The 22911-nt window shown below is 30.2% G+C and overlaps 1 protein-coding gene across 2 annotated transcripts in view; it reads left to right on the top strand.

The window, feature by feature from the left end:
- Positions 1 to 18757, top strand: part of LOC118196378 (WD repeat-containing protein 26) — a 49291-nt gene extending 30534 nt beyond the window's left edge. For both annotated transcript variants that reach the window (XM_035367821.2, XM_035367820.2), the window contains exons 10-14: positions 274 to 419; positions 6256 to 6334; positions 7412 to 7541; positions 9059 to 9241; positions 13748 to 18757. In XM_035367821.2, the coding sequence (XP_035223712.1) occupies positions 274 to 419; positions 6256 to 6334; positions 7412 to 7541; positions 9059 to 9241; positions 13748 to 13782 (573 nt within the window). In that variant the 3' untranslated portion in view covers positions 13783 to 18757. The remainder of the gene's footprint in view (positions 1 to 273; positions 420 to 6255; positions 6335 to 7411; positions 7542 to 9058; positions 9242 to 13747) is intronic.
- Positions 18758 to 22911: the final 4154 nt, after the last annotated feature.

Here is a 22911-nt window from a genome sequence, read left to right as displayed (position 1 = left end):
GAATTTACCAATTTATAGGTAATAAAAGTATTACTTTCAGTCTTAAATTTTGTTTGTTCAGTTCAAACTCAAGTTTTCCAAATATTCCTCTAAATCTATTCTTGATCTTGTTGCATATTTGCTTTTTAATTTTATTCTCACATGTTACAATTTTATGACAGCTGTCACAGTTTTATGAATTAAACATTTCAAACATTTTTTGCAAATATCCATATAGAATTGTAAAAAATGCAAAAGTTTATTTCTAAACTGATTTATGCTTTATTAATTTAGGATTTGGAAGGTAATGTATTAGACTCTTGGGAAGGTGTTCGTATTCAATGCCTTTGGTGCAGAAAGGATGGTAAAACTGTTCTTGCTGCTGACACACATCATCGCATTAGAGGATATAATTTTGAAGAACTAAGTGATTTTAATATGTAAGTCCATATTTCGTTTTCAGATTAATTTAAATTTACCCAATAATTTTTCCTATTTCTGCATTTGGTTTTTAATGTTGAATTTTTAATATTAAATATGTCCATTTCGTGAATCATGAAAATTTCAGTGTTCATAATTTTGGCTACTGAAATGTGTTACTGTACCTTTTAAAGTAAGTGTATATAAATTATATACACATATTAATTGCGATATTATATAGAGTTTGTGTGTGTTCTGTATAATTTTCTAGAGTTTGGTATTGGTATTTGGACACAGGTTGAATCCTGGTGAATGGGCTAGCTTCATATTCAGCATTTCCCTTATGTGTAACTTGAATGTGTACTGATTTTTTTCTATAGGTCCATGAAGACATCACTTCCTTTAAGGAGATAGGGCCCACCAGCGGCCGAGTGGTAAAGTCGCTGAACACTGGTAGTTCGGTCCGAGGTTTGAATCCTGCGAACGGGCAGGCTGCATGGTTGTTTTCCCCATGTGTAACGTCTACGCGAGCCAGTTTTTCTTAGAAAGTCCACCACGAAGGCATCCCTCCCCTTAGGCAGATACCTCTCGAGGCTTTGCCGTAATTAAATAACCTAGCCTTACCTAACCTAACCTTTAAGGAGATAGAACTTATGGGCTTATCAAACTGATGGCCCCTGAAACGAATTTATGCAGCCCACAGATATGTTTCTGTTAAATCAGTTAGCATTATATGGCACAAATCTGAAGAAATGTTTTAGGGTTTTAATAATTTTTGACTCAATTTTACATATTTTCATTACCCTAAGAAAGATTGTGAATAATGCCCCAGGAGGATTACAAATAGAACTAATTAATTTATATTTGATATAAACCATAAAATATTTGAAGGTATAGAAAAGATGAACCTTATTTCATACTTGTCAAAATATAAAGGCCCTCAGGTATGTATTTTTCCAGTGAGAATAATCATTTTATTTGGGAATATGTGAACAGTTTTTCCCGCAGCTAAAATTTAGCAAGTACTTTTTTTTTTTTGTGTGTGTGTGTGTAAAGGCCAAAATGATTGATAAGCATTTATAAATTCAGAATAATTTCTAGTAATTTTTCTCCAAGGTTACAAACTTGATAGAAATCAACATACTATGAAATGTTGTAACTGAAAATGGTAGTGAGAAGTAAAAAAGTTTATAATTAACTGTGTATTCTGGCATATAATGCACACATATAATTTCAAACTATATTTTTTAGATTTTAGGTATATTCGCCATATAATGCACATTCTTTCCTTGATGAAGAAACCTGAAAGATACATTTATGATGCTCTTATTTTTTGAAGTCATTCATTTGAAAATTTCCCCCTAAGCTCTTGAGTGATGGTATACTGAATTGACAAAGCAATAAGGGAAATAATATGTGTGTAGGGGAAATTATTGAGGGGTAAATAATTCTGCAAAGAGGATGTGTTATATTCAATCCAGATGTGCACAAGAATGTTATTCTAGTATTTAAAAAAGGGGGGAACATTATTTGAGGTAAGAATCCGCTTCCAACCTGAATGAATTCATGGAATTAGCCATTGTATGTTTTCTCTTTCTGTAGTCTTTTGAAGTGAACATTGAAAGGAAGGAAAAGGAGGCAAAATTCATCATGCAGATCTAGAACTGAGTGTGGATAATAAAAGCATGGAATGAAATGAAACCCAATTTAATTCAAAAATCATTAAAAAAATGCAGTGTATCTAATAGTCTAAATGGAATGAAAGATTATTATTTATTTTGTGAGTGAAGGGGAAGTTGAAACAGAATTCGATGATGTGCATGAAGATATAATGGAAGGCAAATGTGACAAAATTTTCATGTTATCAGATAAGTTCATAAGGAATGTAATTTCTTTCTAACATACAGCATTTAGGTGCATGTAGAAATATAATTTTTACATGCTCATCTTTTCCTTATTTTTAAATCTATTGCTTTTATATCGATGTATAGCGCACACTCGTACATTTCGATCTTGTATTTTGTATTAAAAGTGCACATTATATGCTGGAATATATGGTACATATACTGCTCGACATTGAAAATGCAACACCAAGAAGGAGTGGTCAGAAAGTGATGAAATTTGGAGAAAAGACAGAGACAGCAAGCAGCAATAAGTGATCTTTATTTCAAAATGATGGTCAGAATACAGAGCGAGAACGGCGTCGGCTCAGTAGGATGTAGGACCACCCCGGACAGTGATGCATGAAGAAACACGTTCAGGCATAGAGTCAATAAGAATGTGGATGGTGTCCTGAGGGATGGCTATCCATTCCCTTTCAACCATTGCCACAGTTCGTCTTCTGAACGAGGCAGGGGCAGATTCTGCAAACGGCGTCCAATCACATCCCACACATGTTCGACTGGTGACAGGTTAGGACAGTACGGTGTCCAGGGAAGCATCTGTATAGCTTGCAGAGCATGTTGGCAGATGTGAGCACTGTGTGGTCGGGCATTATCCTGCTGAGAAATTGCATTAGGCAGCCCCTGAAGGTAGGGGATTGCCACCAGCCACAGTGCATTATCCAAGTATCGTTGGGCCGTCATAGTGCCCTGAATACGAACTAGAGGTGACCTGGAATCGTAGGCAATAGCGCCCCAAACTATTATGCCACGTCGCATGGTGTGGGGCATTCCACATTTTCTGCCAGATTAGATCTGTCTCCACGTCAACACCACACACGTATGTGGCAACTGTCACTGGATAAACAGAAGCATGACTCATCTAAGAACACGACGTTTCGCCATTCTGTCATCCAGTCCGCCACCATTCTAAATGTTGGCGTCTATGCTGTGGGGTCAATGGCAGTCTTCTTAACGGACGCTGTGAGTGCAGGCCACGTTCAACCAATCGTCGGGAAATGGTTCTGGACGACACGGGAACCTCCAGGGTATCTTGCACATGCTGCAGAATCGCGGTACAAGTGACTTGCGGGACCTCCACAGCTTATTGGTGGATGCGTCGATCCACACATGATGACATCACTCTGGCTGCATCTGCACCCCGCCTTCTTCCCACATTTCCTTGTTCCAACCATGTTCGCTATAGCCGATGCACCGTGCTCCCATCCATGTGGGTATTAGCTGTGATTTGACGCAAGGACCAACCCACAATTCTCAGTCCCATCACCATACCCCTCGTAAAATCGTCTATCTGCTGGAAGTGCCTTCGTTGACAGTGGCCTGGCATTCTCTCCTATTACACGTATCCTCCGGGACAAAAACCAACTTTCTTCAATAATTCATCTGGAAGAAATAATACGAATATTGCACGTTCCTTTCATTATATCTTACTTCACGTACGTCGGAGAGCTGCGCATTTCACATCATTCGCATAACTCAATGACGTGTGTCTACTCTAAAATTTGCATAAATTTCTGACCACTCTTTTTTGGTGTTGCATTTTCAATGTCGAGCAGTGTACATACAAATATATGTAATTTTTCTGTATGTGTTAAAGAAAAATTTAATAAATAAAAGAAAGGTAATAGGTTGTTATTATTTATTCTCAAGTTTTGGCCCACTTGGGAAGTTTTCAGGATTTGTTTTAATTTATATAAGTTGTTTAATGGTTAATTCAGCATATTAAAATTATTTGAAGTAAATGTCTGAAAATTAGTTTGAACTATTTTGTCAAATTTAGTTTGAATTGTTTAGTTGTTTATGTTTGAATTACAAAGTGTAACCAACAAAAATTTCTTGCAGGTCCTTCTAACATTAAGATTTCATTCAGAAATTTAATATAAATTGGAATTTTTTCCTTTGAATTATTATTATTACCATTTACATATGTTTTGATAAATAGTTAAGAAATTTGTAAAAAAGCTTTTAATTTTAGTAAAAAAAAAATTGGTAAATCAGTGATCAGCATTCGGCCCTCATGCAGTTTAAATTTTGAGACTATTAGATTAAACCATCTCCGAAACTTGTATATTTAATATTAGTTTCAGATTTTTTAAGCTAAAATAAAATCTTTATGACAAGTGAAAATATACAATACAGTTAAAATTAATATAATTAAGAGTATTATAGTTTGTGCTTATGTAATTAAATTTGTAATAGGAATAAGTTTTTACCTCAAAAATTTAACTAAGTATTTAAGCGATATAAAAGGTTTTAACTGGGAAACTCGATGTTAATTATAAATTGGGGCTATAGTTTTAATTTATTTTCATATTATATTAAGGTATTAGAATAAGCCATTTTCATAATTTTAGTCCATTGTGTATAAAGATTAAACAGGATTTTTAGTTCAAGACTGTATAATTTTAAAGGTGCATAATTAGCAGGTTGTAAATAAATGATTAATCATAACTTTAAATTATGTTCAAGCCTGCACTTTTTATAATGATCCAGATGTTGAAGAGAGAGTCGGGAGTAGTGCTGATAAAAGTCCAATTACATTGCATATGAGAGTGGAGCATGATTCACTACATTAATGTAATATTTCATGTTACTTAAATTTCATATAAATGAGAAAAATTTACTTTTATTTTATTTTTGCTTTGTAATACATAAAATTTCTTTTGAAAAGGAATGTCTTAAAACTGAATATGAGTAATAATGTATATAGTTTGTGTCAGTGCTGGAGACATTTTTAAAATTGCCGTATTTGCTAAATTCAGTATTTGAAGTATATAGCATTGAATTACATTATTATAATACCTCTTATCTGACATTAAGGATATACAGCCAATGAATAAATTTTTGTGCCCAAAGACATAGTTTATTCATTGCTACTACAGCTATATAAGATTAGATGTTAATGACTTGCTGATGTAACTGCAATGGCTATAGTTCAGAAAAATAAATGAATGAAAAAATAAACACAATTTATCAGACATTGGAAAAGAATAACATCAGCTACTGGCACAAGAGTGGTACCGTTTTTAAAACAGAGGAGTTTATGAGCTGTTTGTGCTGTGGCTTTTCACTTGCAGTAAACTCATTTTAAAGAGGTTCCAAAGGAGACACTGGGTGACTACACTTCTGGCTGTAAGATTTCATTACTAAAGTGGCTGCAGTTTGTGTTAGATTATCAACATTGGCCTTATACCAACTGAGAATGAGTTGCCTTCTCTGATGAGTCACATATTTTGCTCTAATTATCTAACAGATAATAACATGCTTGATGGAAAAGACTGAGAACAAACACTTAAAAATCATTGTTAAATATATAAGATGGTAGCCATGTTATGATCTGTAGCTGTTTGATGCTTCCAGAAGAAACTATCAACTAAGTATCGCTTCATCTTTGCTGGTCATAAAATCATAACAGCTTATACACAGAACCACTTATGCATGTTGACTGTCTTATGTATGTTTTATGAGAGATTTTAGCAGATCTTAATGAATCACTTCTTCAACATCTGGATATGTTTATTCAGATGTTGATTCAGATTATGTGACACAAAATACTCATTACCAAGAATAGCATTTGTTTACCATCCATGCTGCCAGAGATAATTAATTACTTGGAATTTTAGGAGTTTGTTATAATAATGTAACTGTTTTATTAATAATCTTATGTTTTCTGATAATTTATTTTAAGTAGATGTTGCTGATTGAAAGTTTTTCTTTCACTTTTAATCTCGTTTTCTGATAACTAATTTCAAGTAGATATTGCTGATTGAAAGTTTATTTTCTGTCACTTTTTTATTTTTAATTTTCTGTCATTTTCAGGGGAATGTAGAAGTACTTTTTATGCTGCAAAATAAAACTTTATCTCAATTAAAACTCCCATGCTGATCATTATTTCAGATGTTTTAAAGTTTGCAATTTTTGTTTTACTTTAGTAAATTAAATTTTTAAATTTCAGACTGCAAGAAGGTCATTCAGTTATGTCTTTCACATGTGATGAATCTGGAAGAATGGCCTTACTAAATGTTGCTACTCAGGTAATATACTTAAATGCAGTATGTAATATGAAATAAAAATAAATTACTGATTCTTTTGCAAGTAGTTAAAAAAATCTCAGAATGTTATTTGCTCAGGACCAAGTGTACCAATAGTTGGATATCCACATAAAGTGGTTATACTTCATAATTTTGTGCTTTAATTCTGGTCTGTAGAAATGTTTTGTTCAGTGAAAATCCCATTTGCAGCAACAGTGTCATAATAATGCAGGTTCTGAGCAAAAACCTCTCATCAGAGATTCTTAAATATCCAATTAGCATGTACTTTTTCGAATTTCAGCTTGTTATTAATGATGTGATCGAGTAAACCAATACTGTGTCTAGCAGTGAAGTCATATCCATGATTGTGATGTTCCAGTTTTTCTGTATCAAATTCTCTAGATTGCAGTATTTTAATCTCCAATAGCTTGACTCGTAAGGAGAATTTTTTATACTAGTGATGTAGTTCTTTAACATCTCAGTTTACTTTCACAATTGTGTATGATTGATACCTGTTACTGTATTGAAATAGCGTCTGACGACAAATCTGTATAGGCTTGTGCCTTCATGTAAAAGCTTGCAATGCTTTGCCGTTATTACTTGGTGCACTTTTGCAAGGATTCTATTTCTTGTCAAGCTCTTACCCGGCTTCTTTCCCCAGTGCTGGTTGGCATCCATTTGCATATCAAAAAGTCTCCATTTTCAATACCCAGCATGCTGATTTTACATTTGATTTTTAGTATAGTTTGTTTTTCCATTAAATAACCCTTAGTTAAAGTGTCTAAATTTTGGATTTAAATGTGTTTATTACAATCAAACCCAGTAAGAGTTTTTTTATTTTCATATTTTTTTTTCGATATTTAGTTCTTTTATGTGTTTGGAATTTTAATTTATATATAATTATAGATGCATTATTTAAAAAACTTTCAACTAGTTAAATCTAGGCTGAGATATTATGATTCATACTTGAATGTGAATGAAATTTGATTGCTCGCGGATTTTGGATGTCTTGTTGTCTTTTTTTTTTTTTTTTTTTTTTTTTTTGGATGCATGTACTTAAAGCTATATTTTTTATTCTAGGGTGTTCATTTATGGGATATTGAAGACAGAATTTTAGTCCGAAAATTTCAAGGTGTCACTCAAGGTTATTATACCATTCATTCGTGTTTTGGTGGAGTAAATCAAGTTTTCATAGCTAGTGGTAGTGAAGGTAAATAGATTGATTTTTTTTTAAAGGACGTGCTTGAAATAGATTTTTATCATATTGTGTGTGCTGATGGCAATTTTGAACATTCTTCTCATTTAATCTTTGAGTACTATTCTGTAATAGTAAAAATTGTTAATGGTACTAGGCATATTAGAACACTTGATTTTTTTTTTTTTTTTCCCTCCATTCTTTTGAAAAGTAGGTAAATTTGCAATATAAAACATAAGCTAGTTTAGCATCACACATTAGTTGTAATTTAGGTCCATATTCTACCTTGGCTTTAATGATAAGTAATATTTAAATAGACATTTAGCCACACTCTTGAAAAACTGAGTTCTAACTAACTAAGTTCATTTAGAGTGTTTTCATGAGCAGTGAATATCTCAAAATGATCTCGTTGCAATTAAATCATCTAGATCTTGCCGATTTACTGTGTTTCATTGTAGTTTTCAAAGTTTCATTAAATTCATTCTTTAGAAACTTGTTATGCTTGTTTATGCATTAGTGTCCATTTTAGCAGCATGGGTTGAATAAATAAAATTCTTCTTTTTTATTGGGAGAGAGGAGATAAAACTGTATACTAGTTTTAAAAAGGTCATCAAATAAGTTTAGCAACCAAGCAAAATACTGTGTAAAAAACTTTAGAAAAACAAGATTAGCAGCTAAATGGTGATAATAAATTAGTCTAGAATTCCAATCACTTAATTTGCAAATGCCTATAATCTATATTTTAAACATGAAGAAACTAAAATTTGATTTTTAGAAATAAGCATATCTGTCTTTCAGAAATGATATAAAGTAAAACATATTGCAAAAAAAAATTCTGACAAATTTAATATTGAAAAGTATGTGTTAAAAAATGAAATTATAGCTCTGCAAACTGATCTAAATTTACAAGCTAGAGAACCTGAGGAAGACTTTTGGAAATGTGTCAAGAAAAGTATCCCTACATCATGTATCGAATATCTATTCTTGTTTTAAGTCTATATACTTATGCAGTAATTAAGTAGATTCTCCTCTTAGGCCTTTTCATACTTGAAATTCATGAAGACTAAACATCGTTCCCTATTTACCGATACATTTGCTAAAGATTCATTTTGTTCATTAAGATTTCTTATTCATTCTCTGATTACTCACTAAATTATGAATGCTTGATTGGAGACATGCAAATTTTCCATTAATAATAAAATATAATAAAATAAAATTTAACTAATTTTTCTGCATCTACATTTCATTTAATAAATATTATTAATAAATTATCATGTTGGTTTAATACCTTCTCCCCTACTGTCATTTACTAGTATATAAGACACAAGTTTGACTGTGTTAAAAAGTCAAGAATTTATTAGGTAGCTTGTGACACATTTTTAAGAAATGAAGTCGATTTTCCATTTCATGCGTGTAATTTTTTAACATGTTCATACATATTTGGTTTTTTACAGCATTCAAAGCTTCGGAGTATATTTGTATTGAAATTATTTTATTAAAAGCATAAGGGAATGTTTTTGATTTCATTGCAGACAATAAAGTATACATATGGCACATCAAAAGAGAAATGCCAATAGCAGTTCTGCTAGGCCATACACGCACCGTAAATTGTGTCTCTTGGAATCCGACCTACCCAAGCATGTTAGCCAGTGCCTCAGATGATGGAACTGTTAGAATTTGGGGACCTGCCGAGAGGTATCGTTCAAGCAGTAAAGGTAAAAAATGTTTTGATATTTAATATTTTCTTACTATTATCTAAATTATTTTAAATACAAAGACTGTGCAGTGCAATATATGGTAACTTATGCTACTTGAAAGAGTAATTCAAGTAACACAAATCATATAGTGATTTAAGGGTGTTCCCCTATGCATGCACACTTAAAGTCTGGAATGCTTTAAATATGTTAGTTTATTTCTCATCACTGCATATTCAATACCAAGATATTTTCTTCTTGATTGCTTTTGATCGTGTATGAAATTTCTAGCATCTTCTTGCATGCCATAGAAGTTTCTCTGTTGTATGGGTTTTCTTCAAGCTAGATGAGTTTACCAATGGCTGAGTTATGAAAGCACTGAAAATCAGTAGTTCAACTCGGATTCCTTCCGAGAATGGCTTGATTGCATGGGAAGTTTTAAAAAGTCCACCACAGAGGCATTGTTCCCTTTAAGCAAGTAGTCCTTGCAAACACAGTCAAAATAATCAAATAATCCTAAATCTTCAGATTAGGTTTTAATTTTGGTGATTAAATGTACCTACTTGTAGTGTAATATTAATTTTGTTTCCCTATGAGCATTTTTTTTAAAGTTATTTTAGTCAGTGTTTTTAATGAAGAATTATTAATATGGGTTCATATCTTGGATGAGATATGGACATTTGTGATTGTGGTTCTTTATATAATAAAAGTAGGTAAAAATTGAAGTTTGAAGACGTAGAGGTTGATAAGGGAAATGGATCTGAGATTCTGAGGTTCCGTTGTTACGGGTGCTGTTAGTGAAGACTGGAATTTTGCTGGGCAGACAAAACTTCTTGTACTCTGTTTAATTAATCAGTCCTTTTTATTTCAATTACAAGATATATTTGAAACGACTTTCAGAAAGAGAAATATGAAAAGCAGTTAGATTTATATAGCCATGTATAGCATTATTTTGACTGCTTCAAACTGGGAGGACTTTGTATAAGTAGTGATATGTTAATCAAACCTCTAAATGATAGAAACAGTCTATATTAAGTAAAATTGCAGTCCAGTGATAGTCACATTTTATATTCAAGTTTAGTGTACATATATGGGCTTTAAATTTTTCAAACAGAGCATACAGGTGGTTTTCAAATTTTAGGTGAATATATATTTTTTTTCACCTCTGCTTACTATAAAATTTAACTGATTGTCACTTCCTGCTGGAAAAGGGTATGAATCAGTTGCGAGTAGAAAATATATTTAATACACTCTCATCAATTGAGACTTTTGTATCCATCATTGTAACGAAATAGTCACTATGATCACCATATTAAGTGCTGATTATTATGAGCATCAGCATAGTTTTCTCCTGTTCAGATTTTGTTTATATATTCTCTCATGATAAAAGTGATTACTGTACTTCTTTACATATACCTCCCTGCAGCCTTTTAGCACCAGGTTCTGAAAATTTAAAAAATATCCATATAATTAATTATCCTTTTCCACAGTGCATTCAAAAAATGAGCACGCCTAAATTTTTAAGTGGATTCATCCATGTAGTAATTATTTTTGTCTTAGTAACAAAGACAAACTGTCACAAACTATCTATAAATTTTATGCCAAACCTTTCCCATCTAACTGTTCAACTTTATGCCAGCTTAATACAACCATTTACAGCAAAGCAAACGCAAACTGACATTCAGTCTTTGATTTTGATGAATTGTCTGTACATTCACTTTCTCTAATTATTTGTGGATAATTTGAAGAATAAGGAGTAGCTGAGACAACAATAAAAATGTGTAAGCTTCAAGTTACAGGAAGTAGAAATGAATATATGTTATTAGGTATTGTAATTCTGATATTACTATGTATTCTTATTGGAATGTAGGTTTCTTTTTAAAAAATATTGTGGTATTACCTGTAGTTTATCAATAACTATTTATTATTTTTTATGTTCTTACTGTAATTGCAACCTTCAGAAGTTAAATTATTAGCATTATTGTCTCTGCTTGATTTTCAGACAGTAAAATTAGAAGATTAGGGAGAGGGGGGAACATGCGAGGAAATATGGCATATAAAGTTTAGGATTAGTATTGCATATGTTGCTAATTTCAGTGAAAATCTTTACATCATAATTCTTAAATGTACATTCCAGTTTGAATAATAAGGCTATTAATAATTTGAAGTGTGTATCTTTGCTGTTTTACTTTATGTTTTGCACTAAAGAGAAATACATGAATTTTTGGAAGAGCAAAATGCACAGGAAGCACAATTTAGGAATCAGGATTGCATTCTCATTGGATATGAGGCAGAACAGGTTAATCATGAGATCAGCTTCTCGAAAATATAATGTGGCAAAAACATATTCTCAAAAATTCATTTTATATGGCAGTCTGTGAATTTAAACTGTTCCGCTTTGAAGATAAAGTGAATATTATTAGAATTATTAGAACAACGCAGATTAGATGCAATCAAGCCATTGTATGCCAGAAATAAAATTTATCTACACATGTAATAATAGCATATGGAAGAATCAACACTCACTTTTTGTGTGTGAAAAAGATTTTGATGTAAGACAAAAGTTGAGAATATCTGGGTATTAGGAGGGATGTTAAAAAAACATTGGGTAAACTAATTTTATTATTTACAGAAGCTGCAGTCTGCCAGTATCTGGAAAAATGTTTCAGGCACAGGATGACAAATTGCCAAAATTTTTTTTTATAAATAGTTCCTTCTCTTTGTTTCTGTCACTTTGGGGGGATGCCTCTGTGTGTATGCACACATATCAGACACAATAAGACATAAATAGATAGCTTTAAAAAGTAGAACATTTCTTAAGATAAAATTATCATAGAACCTGAGTATTGCAGTATTTGATATTGAGGTGGGAGTTGTTGTTTGAAGTTTTTTTTTTGTCACTGCAGTAAAATACTGTTTCTTAACCGCTTCCCTTACAAATTTTTTTGAAAAAAATTGCAAAAAATCATCACATTTTTTTATTTTATGATTAAATACAACAAAACGAAACAAATCAAAATATGTAGGTTTTAAGTTGAATTTTTAATTTTTTGAAGGTGTAAAAGCATTTATTTTTAATATTAGTTTACTATCCCGAGTTATCTTGGGCAAACGGGAAAAAGTTAAATATTAATCTTTGTATGATAGTTCTTGAAACAAGGGACAACACAGAGTGATGCCCGACATTCTACACTGGTATCTGGTCTCTTTTCTTACTGGCTTACCGCTGGAATCTCTTTCACGGGAGCACAGAGTACACTGTCTCGTTGGATTTGATTTTTTTTCCCCACCTCTTCATAATTATTATCTGAAAAATCATCGCTTTCACTATCTTGCATCATCGCCATCATTTAATTTTTTTTTTTCAATGCATGCATCCTTCTTTATACATTACTAATTCACAAGCCACCGTATACAATACAATAGGGAAACACGTAACCAGTTCCTCCAAAAGAATTTGGCAACCAACAAAATTTGGCAAATTGCCAATCAAAGCTGAATATTTCCTTTCATTTCCTCCAGACCGAATAAAACCGTGATAAAAGAAATCGTACTAACAAATTCTAATTCGCCCGAGTTTTCTTGAGATAATAATTAACTGCAATATATACGAACCCGAGATAATCAGGCAAGCAGTTAAGATGGTGGCAAATGTTAAAAATTAGGCAAAAAAATTTGTATTGATGAAAAATTGTCAAAAGTTTAAATTGCTGTTCTTGTGGGTATGCAATTCAGAGAATATCTTGATTTATTGAATGGTTTCTAGTTATTGAAAAGTGTCTTTTGTTTCCTTTCTTTATGTAGTATTATTATTAAAAAAACTTTGGCGATTTGACCTGAATTTAGTTTTTGAAGTTACTTTAGTATGCTAGTCTAGTAGAGGGTGTTAAAGGGGAAAATGATAAAAATTACAATTAGCCAAATGGCACTTGAACAATTTCAGATCATGTCATGGAGGTTTTCCAGGTGTATGTTGAATGACAAACATATTGAGACTGAAATTTAAGTTGAAAATGTTGACATTGAAAAAGCAGAACACATGGAAATTGAATTTTTCACCACTGGATTTACCTAAGTTAGCAATGCTTGTCATTCATAAATCTTTTCCTACATGAATTTTAGAATTGAGACTGATGGAATAACTTCAGTTTTTGGACAAAAATATAGATAACATTTTCCTGTAATCAGCATTATATTAGCAAAAGACTAGATTATTTTTGTGCTTTCAGATATTGAGTAAAAATTAAATTCAACAATATATTTTGTTATTTAGTCAGGTTATTTATTTATTTATTTTGCATAAAATGATCATCTGCAGTTTGATTATGCTTTTTCAGGTCTGTACAAATGAATATTTTACAATTTTATTTCTTCACTAGGAAAAATCTAGGCTGTTGAATTCTTATTTGTTATTGTAAATTAAATAGGGGGAAAAGTGTTTGTTTTTATTTCTAGTTTTTCATGGTTAGTTGCTGTTTCATCTGTTCTATTGAAAAATACTAAACATATTATCTTGTTAAATTTCAGGACAATCTTTAAGTATATCGAACACAAATGTATAGCCTAACGTTAATGTAGGAACCTTTGTGTGTATTTAATCATTGGTGGCAGAGAACTTCCCAAAGGCCTTGTTTGAAACCTGTGCATCATCTGTTTTATCACCAGAAAGATGAACTGGAACAAAATAAAAGTATGACATCCCCCCTGAGACATTTTCTTTGTTCTGTCTTGGAAATGAGGTGATGCAAGGAACTGCCAAGGAATATGTAGCTACCTGTGTGCAGGTTTGGCTCTGAGCAAAGAGTTATTGTGCCTATGTTATGAAATATTTCACGATATTGTCATGCTTGAGAATGCCCAAAGTCTGGTAGTAAATTCAGTTGGTGTGTGACATGAAACTTAGTTTGAAATGCTAGTTATCTTTGTATTCTTTCATTTAATGCAGTTTGTAAATATTACTGTTTATTTTTTTTTTCCTTATAGAAAAATATTCTGTGTTATTGTTGTGTTCTTATAATTTTTGCAAAATATATAGTATTGTTTTATTAACTTTTCCGTGTACTGGGTATTAGAAAAAGATTAAAGAAAATAAACTTTTAAACTTTCATTACATTTAGCTGTGGTCACAAAATATAAAATGAGAATTAAGTTATCATTGTTGTATTTTTCATGAATATATTTCTTAGCAAATGATATGAATGCGTATAAACTTCGTAGTGTCAAAAGTAGTATATAAACTTAAATAATCTGGTCATTACATGATGTGCTAAAATTTTTCTTCTTTAAGTTTTAACTAACAGTGTTAAATAATGTGTAGAAATAAATTTGTGCAAGGTTATATAAAAGGTAAATATGCAACGAATTCTTTTCTATCATGATAAATATCTGGCTAAAGTACCTAATAGAAATGTTCAGAAAATTTTTGCAAATGGTACCCTCCGCATGCTTTATGTATTAAAAAGTGTTAATAGTAATTAAACTTTGCAAATAATTGTATTAATTTAACCAATAAAGTAAATAATAAAAAAGATGATATTTCTTTCTTAAATTTTCACACCATTGTTATTACCAACTTTGAGCATTTCTTAAATAATGACTAAGTAGATGAAATTATCAACTATAAGTTACTCCTGTGACTGATGCAAAATGAAAATAAGTGGTTGTTAGACAAGTGTATTATTGGTGATTGTGTAATCAAAGATTTAAAATATTTTCTCATTAATGTGTTTGTCTTTAAAATATGAGAAAAGTATTTGGATTTTATGTAATAATAAATCTTTTATACAGTCATGAGATATATGTTTAGAGTGTAAGAGTTTTTGAAATAATTATTGTAATATAATATTTTGTTTGAATTTTATGATTATTTTTCTTTCAAAGAGAGAAGCCTTCATTTGAAAAAATATTTATTTAACAATATCTTTGAAAGATTCCAAGCATATTATAGGTAGACTTAAATTATTGCTCTAACAAATTTTTCATTTTTAACAATATTCATTCCTAGTTTTTAAGTTTAGTTAAGAATTTTGGTCTCATGAATAATATATTTTATACTGTTACAATTATTTTTAAATAAAAAGCGCTTATGTGAAATAATTTGTTTCTTAATTTTTGAATATTTCATTTTAAAAAAACTTGTAAATATTATTTTACACTATAGAACTTCTAATTCATAACTGTACAGCTTTGGAGTTTTTTAAATGCAAATTATGCACTTTAACAAAATTAGTAAATGCCTTAGTGCCATGAAACTTGTAACTTGCATAATTTATTTTCATCTACTGGTGATCTTTTTTATCAGTTTACATATAAATCTATGCAATATTAAATGCTTCTCTTTCAAAATTGACGTGTTTTTGTCAGTTTGCAAATAATATAAAATGCTGCCTCTTAAAATTTCAAAAGGAATTTGGAAACTTTTAAAAAGTTTCACAGATATCAAATAATTTTAAAAAAGTTTTTTTAAAGAATTTATCATTATGGTACAAGATTCATATTACTCCATGACATTAGTCCTTTCAAAGGTTGCAAAAGGTCAACTTTTGCATCCATAATTAAGTAATTTGAAATATTTTCCCCTCCCTTAGTAAACAACTTGTCAGCAATTTTTTTTCATTTACAATGCATTCATATTCAAAAGTGTAAAGTTATTTTCTAAATTTGTAATGCACATTCTAGCAGGGAGATGTATAATATTAATCATTACATTTTAAACTTCAAAACATTCTCAATTCTGTTCTGAAAAATTGCATTTTAGTAGCATTTGAAAAATTAAAAAATACAGCTTGCCGATGACATATAGAATTATCGTAAAACAACTGGCGAAGTAAATTTAAAAAGCACACTCGCACGTGTATGTGTATACTTTAAGCAAATGTTTGCTATCTGTGATGCAATTATTTGGATAAAGCCCTATTGTAATCCTACAGTTTTATCATTCTGTTTTGGCCATGTTTTGAGGATTGTTTAATGTTTCTAGTAAAATTTGAATGAGCACTTTTTCTCAGAATGCTCAAAATAAATAATTTGTTTATGCAATTAAACAGATAGGTTTGCTTAGCATTTTCAGCATACTTATAGAATATTTATTGATGGTACTTTTTAAAATTTTATTGTTAAATATTTTATACCCTATAAAATTATGAATTTGAAAAATTAAAGGAAGACAATTTAACAGATCAGAAACTTGAATGTTGGTACTTTTATTTTTTAATATGGCTACTTTTATTTTAAATTTGATCACAGCTTTATATTCAGCATTATCCAGTTCACTTTTTTTCTGATAATAAAATAGATGTAAAAAATTTATTGATTTTGATTGCAGGACTTACTTTTAAAAGTGTTTGAAATGCAAAATGTTACTTTCTATAATGATTTGATTTTGTTTTTGTCCTTAAAGAAAATTCCATAAAGCTTTTTTCATGTTCAAGTTTTTGAATGCTGAACTGAAAGGATAAATCCATTTACTAAATTATTAGTTTTATTCATCATATTTTATTTTGTGTGTTTTGTAAACTTTGAAGGACAGTATGCTTATTTTAAATATCAGCATTTAATAGAATATTTGAGACTTGTAGCCACCTCTTTTTTCAGTTACAGTTTTAAATTGATAATGGAAATTTAAATAAAATTTTCTAAAAAAATTTCAGTGTAAAAAATTTTTATGTTCTGAAAGCAGTTTCTTCTGGCACACAAAATGTTTTTTTTTTTTTTTTTTTTTTTTTTTTTTTTTTTTCCCCCAGCTATGCAAAAATTTTAATGTATGTGTAATTGTTTATTAGGATATTGAAATTCTTATGATGATATTTTTTCTTAGGCCTTTTCTAAGTATTTTAAAGACCACAGGAAGCTTCAGTTCCACAGTACAAAATGAGATAGTCATTTATATTTAAATGTTTTGCTAATTAATTGTTTTACTAGCAAAGCTGACTACCAAAATTTATGTATTTGTTTATTAAATAAAGTAACTAGCACTGAGAATCAGTATGTAAATAATTGTAAAATAATTTAAATAGTAATTTTTATGTATGTATACAGTCAGTTATGGAGTATTTCTTTTAAATATACTAGATGAGTTACAGAATATAGTACTTTTAATTGTTTGCTTAAAATGCTTTGTAAGAGAAACTGAATTGATCAAAATATCTTAAGATGCACTTTTTGTACTTGTATTTCATTTAAATTGTACACATCTGAAGGAAAAAATAGTTTATTAAAAACACTGTGTAACTTGTTATTAAAATTATAAATTTGTGTTTCATAAATTATAGTAATTTTTCATAACTTGAAAATTGTAGTTATTTTTACTCTTGAATGTAAATAATTTATATTTTCCTTTGTCTTGCTATTCTATTTAAAAGCTCACATGGTACCATTCATCTGCAACTTAACATTTTATGTATATTAAATTAAGAACAATGTCCTTTAATGTAAAACTTCTCAAAATATCTTTCACCTATGCACTGTTTATGTATGATTATAGCCACCAGAACTGTGTTCAAAATCTGAATTTGAAGGTTAGTAAACATTGCTCAAATACTTTAGTTTATGCAAATGTGATTTTTATGAATTTAAGTCTATAGTAATCTTCGTTTTAAGATGGTAAATATTACATTTTAAAAATAACTTAAGCATTTTCAGATTATTTGTGCCATTTTAAAAGCAATAAAAAATTTTAAAAAATGAAAGAAATCTTAAATTTTTTCAGAATTGTGCCTAAAACAGCCAAAAAGTGCCCTTAAGTCTTTCTGTGAAAGATATAATTATTACTTATATAATGTATTTTATTTTCTTAAAGTTATTTTTATTCCAAAAAAGTTTTTTATAAAAAAATTCAATTTTTGAAAGAATTTAAACAATTTTTCATTTTTTTCTTGAAGTCCTTATTGTTTTTCCCAGGAAAATTAATTCTTTTTAAAATTTTTGCTGCAGCTGTATTTTAATTTATATACTCTGAAATCTGCATTTTAAACTGTTATTAAATAAATACAAGTATCATTTGAATATGCACTGCAGTATATTTGTCTTTCTAAGCAGATAATTAATATGCAAAATATAAAGTAACTGATGCAAGAACTAAAAACATCCTGTGGGCTTTTATAGTTTCGTTTTACAAATTTTAATTAAGTAATATGGTTGTGATATTACTGATTTGATATTTAAAGAAACTAAAGTGAACAAATTCTGCCACTTAATATGAAATAAATACTAAAATTTATTATTGTATGGTTATATCCAAAGAATATATGGTGTAACCTCCTGTAGTAAGTGACTTCAGAATTAAAACTGAGTGCAGTACTTTTATTTAATGCTTAATAATATTTTTTTACATAATAAAATTGCATTCTCTTTCTGTAAAATGTTTGGATAAAAAAATGCAACTTGGAGAAATATCTCTAATAAGATATTAAAAAAATGAATATGCAATAAGTTCACATTATATTATTTGCATTTGCAAAACAGTTATGCAATTTACCCCTAACTTATGTAATGTTTGATTTTTTTTCTTTTAAAATAAACACTTTTGTACATATAAAAGTCTCTTGTATGTTAATTCGATGTGTTGTGCATTCATTCAATTTTATGTATGAAATGTATTTGCATATTAGCTTGCAAGAGAGGAGGTATTTAGTAAAATACAGAAACAGTTATTTGTGGCAATGGCTTTCAGAAGTTACAGAGCTAAGTCTTTTCTTTTGTAGCATTAAAAATAAATAAGTAAGAAAAAAAATCTGAAATCTTTCAGATTTTACATTATACCCAAAGGGACTTTTTTTAACCTTTTGTGTGTTTGTTGCCTTTATTTATTAAATGTTTTTTGCACTTAAACCTTAAAATTCAACTCAACAGCGATATCGCAAAATAATTTTAAAATGAACTTGTTAGAATTTCTGACACACAGTCTCATGCGCTGGAGATAAAAACCTTTTTTTTTCCCCCGTACAGTTTTGCCATTGCTTGCTTTGAAATCATTGAGTTTGTTAATCAAAAATTTGTTGAAGTGTTACAAAATATGAAATCGATGATAAAACAAATTCCAAATTAAGACTTCCAGATGCCCCTATTCAGTGGAAGATTACGTTATGCAAAATTTGATGATCTAGGTACTGTTGTTTTACCACAGAGCAAGAAACATACATACATTTATGCAGATCTCTTATTATTTAATTTCTTTAAATGTAACACAGGGCAATAATATTTTGTGGCAACAATTTGAAAAGTGAACTGACATTTAAAGTTTTCAATGCAAAATGCCAAAACGAAATTAATTAACCCTTCTGGGCTAATGCCCTTTGGGCTAATAAAATAAAAATAAGACTATGAAATATAACTAAAAAGGTAATGTTGTATTTACATGGTTCAGGGCAATTGCTAAATAAATTGCTGAATTTTATAGCTATGATGTCAAAAGTGTCTACATATATTGAAATTTTATTTCTGAAATATGCTTGGTATCTCAGAAATTTACTAATTCACAAAAATGGTAAGCAGTTAAGTAGATAAAAATGATACGAAACAAGGAAGAAATTTACTGTTAATAACATCAATTAGCCCGTGAAATAAGTTCACTAGCACATCTATAGTTTTAAGAAGAAGAATCATAAATTTACCATTTGCAGTTAACTTCTAGATCATTATCTGGTACTGTCGGACAGAATAACAACCACTGCTACTGCATCGTAACTTCCTCCCAATTATTTTATGAGAGCAAAGGAATGAGAAATCGTGTGTGTGAGATTCAAAGATTGATATCTACTTTGATAATGGAAAAAGCTTCGCTAAAAGACTGTTTAGCAGAAAAATTTCTGTGTGTTCTATTAACTCTTTTAGAAAGGGAAGGTCAGTATACTGAGCAAAAAGAACATGTCACTTGTGTACTTGTATATGGTTAGGTTCAATGAGTCTTCCCTTTTTTTTTTTTTTTTTTTTGTTGTTGTTGTTGTTGTTGTTTGAGTTACATAAAACATAATATCAAAAGGAACTTTCTTGCCATCATGATAAAATATCAGGCTAAAAGGTAACTCTTCTAAGTAATTCTAATGGAATGCCTTTCTGGGAAGAGTTACCTGTTGCGTTTTTTTTCTTTTTTAGATGAGAGTTACAAATCTATTACAAATCTAGAAAGTGTTGGTTGAACAAGCATTGCATCATTTCGAAGATGTGCAACATTGCAGAAAAAATATGAATTCCTGTAGAACAATACTCTAAAAGAGTATTTTGATTGCCAATTTCAGCAGTTTATGATAGAAAAATTGATAAATGCTTATTTGCTTTTCTAAGTAATTTCTGGCTTTGATATCTATGCCCTTTGAAACAGAGAGACAAAAAGAAATTCCTTTAAAATATGAATGAGCTAGATATTTTTTGTCAGTTTGATCGAGGCAGTGCCCGCGGTCCCCCCCCCCCTCGTTTTGATGTTGTTTCAAAATCACTAGACTTGCTAATCACCCTATTAAATGGCATCTGTGATATTTACTTTCGTTAATCAACAGATTACTATGATCTCGTTAATTAACTGAGGTGTGAATGAAAAAAATAATTTATTCTCATTAACATCTTTAAGTAATAAGTTGTGTTGAGAATCGTTGCATATACTAGTTGATTGATAACTTCAGTATTGACTTCTAACATGTGTAATAATCTACGAAAAAACCTCCGTAATCAAATATAGTTTTAAGAATATCTACCATAAATTAACTATTAGGCATTGTTCACATTAAAACAGCAATTTGTTAGCTCCATTGAAATTAATATTTCCACAGTGTCTGAGTATAACGTCTCTCACTTCCCACTGGCTTGACAATTTATCATAGTTTTTTTCATAACCTACAATGTAATTTCTAGTCTACTTTTTTTTTTTTACATTTTTTATGCAAGGCTCTTCAGTTTTATTAGATCCTTTGCCCTTTTTAAATAAGCAAACTATTCAATTAAATAAGTGTGAAACAGACAACTGATTTTTCCTCTGTGAAAGAAATAATATATATATATATATTAATTTAAATATGAATTTATCCTTTGCAGAATATTGAAATAATTTGCTCATTATTTAGTGCCATTAAGAATTAAACATGTAAACACACATTGATGTGGCTAGCAGTACAGTAGCAGGATTTAATTTCTAAAGCTAGAAATGTTGAAGCGACATGGAAGATTGAGAAGTACTGAAGCCAGGCTTGGGTGAGCTCTGGCTGAATTTAAGTACTAAATACACTGTTTATTGTATTATTTTAAGGGATGTGAAAGCTCAAATTATTCTTTTTCTAGCGCTCAAGTGAAAAATGTAAAATGGTTAAAGCATCACTAATGAAAATGGAGAGAATTCTATAAAGAGTATGAAAAGATTTTAAAAAAATAACGAAAGAAATCAAAGAGAGAAGCGTTAAGCACTCCAACCATGATCTCTGGTCAAGCAGAATGTGACAAGGGGAAAAAAAAACTACCCCGTACCGGTGCTGGTTCGTAAACTGAAAACATACAAAGCTCAGCATAAGTGATCCATTTCATCTGCGATAACATTCATCCGTCCGCAGACCATTAAAGTCTGAGTAATGGTAATTAATCTGAGAATTCTAAGATAGCTGATGGACTTACACATTTTATCTGATATTTATCGATGCTAAGCACTGTTTTAGAAACTTATGCCTGTTCTTACTTGGGTGCATGGCGTTTTCCTTTTCCCATCCTCTTGTAAACTGAGAATAACTGAAACCATTAATTCTAAAATGCAGATAGAAATGGTACAACCAATGTGACCATAAGAAACATATTCATTCCCACAGAAACTGTGGTAAATTTATTGCATTTGCTAGGAGATAGGTTTCAACATGCTGTTGGCGGCTTTTCTTTTCCATGAGGGTCTCAACTTTCATGCAGGAGTTTTTTTGGCAGGGAAAGATGAGTGAATTTGGAAGTCAATATCGATTTCCAAGTCTTAACGATAGTTAAAATGTTACGAAATCAAGAGAATTTTTTGCTGAAATTATTATCTAGTTTCATGAAGAAATTATTTGCTGAAGCTTATTTAATTTAGGGTTTTGGCGCACTCCGGCTGAAATCATGGTTTACCTCAAATGAAAAGTATCAGAACCTGGCTATGTTCCTTTTTGCCCCCACCTAGTTACGTCCCTGCTGCCGCGAGATTTAGACACTGAATAGCATTATTTCCTAATACTGCATCTAAAAAAAAATATTTATATTAAAATCCTTATTAAATTTTCAAAATTTAAATAATTTTGCTCACTAATTTGAATTTTATAAAATTCAGACTAATCAGCTGAGTAAAATGACGTTTCGTAACAAATTCCGGCAATGGAGCTCCCTGCAAGCAACTTTTGGTGGTGTCGCCATCTATGAGAGATAACATTAACCAATTGTATTTCTGAAGATTTATATTAGATGACACTACTGCAACTGTTTTCGTCAAATAATCTCGGATAAGCAAGGAATTTTATCGAGGGATAGAGAAACTGCCACCTTCTGTTTCTGCAAAGAATTTAAAAACTTTTTTGAGAGAAATATCTTTATTATTATGATGAACTAAAGATAAAAAGAACTTGAAATTTATAATAAAAAAACTTCGCCGAAGGGAAATTGAACCGAGATTCCAAATTTTAAAATACTTTTTTACTATTAACTTACTTGATAAACAGTTAATCAACGATCTGAATTTATATAAAACATTTTAATAA

This window comes from Stegodyphus dumicola, chromosome 4 (assembly GCF_044657685.1).
Source record: "Stegodyphus dumicola isolate Sdum_Otavi_A_Nest chromosome 4, ASM4465768v1".
NCBI lineage: Eukaryota > Metazoa > Arthropoda > Arachnida > Araneae > Eresidae > Stegodyphus > Stegodyphus dumicola.
Note: the sequence above shows the minus strand (reverse complement) of the source record. Positions and strands in the feature narration are given on the sequence as shown.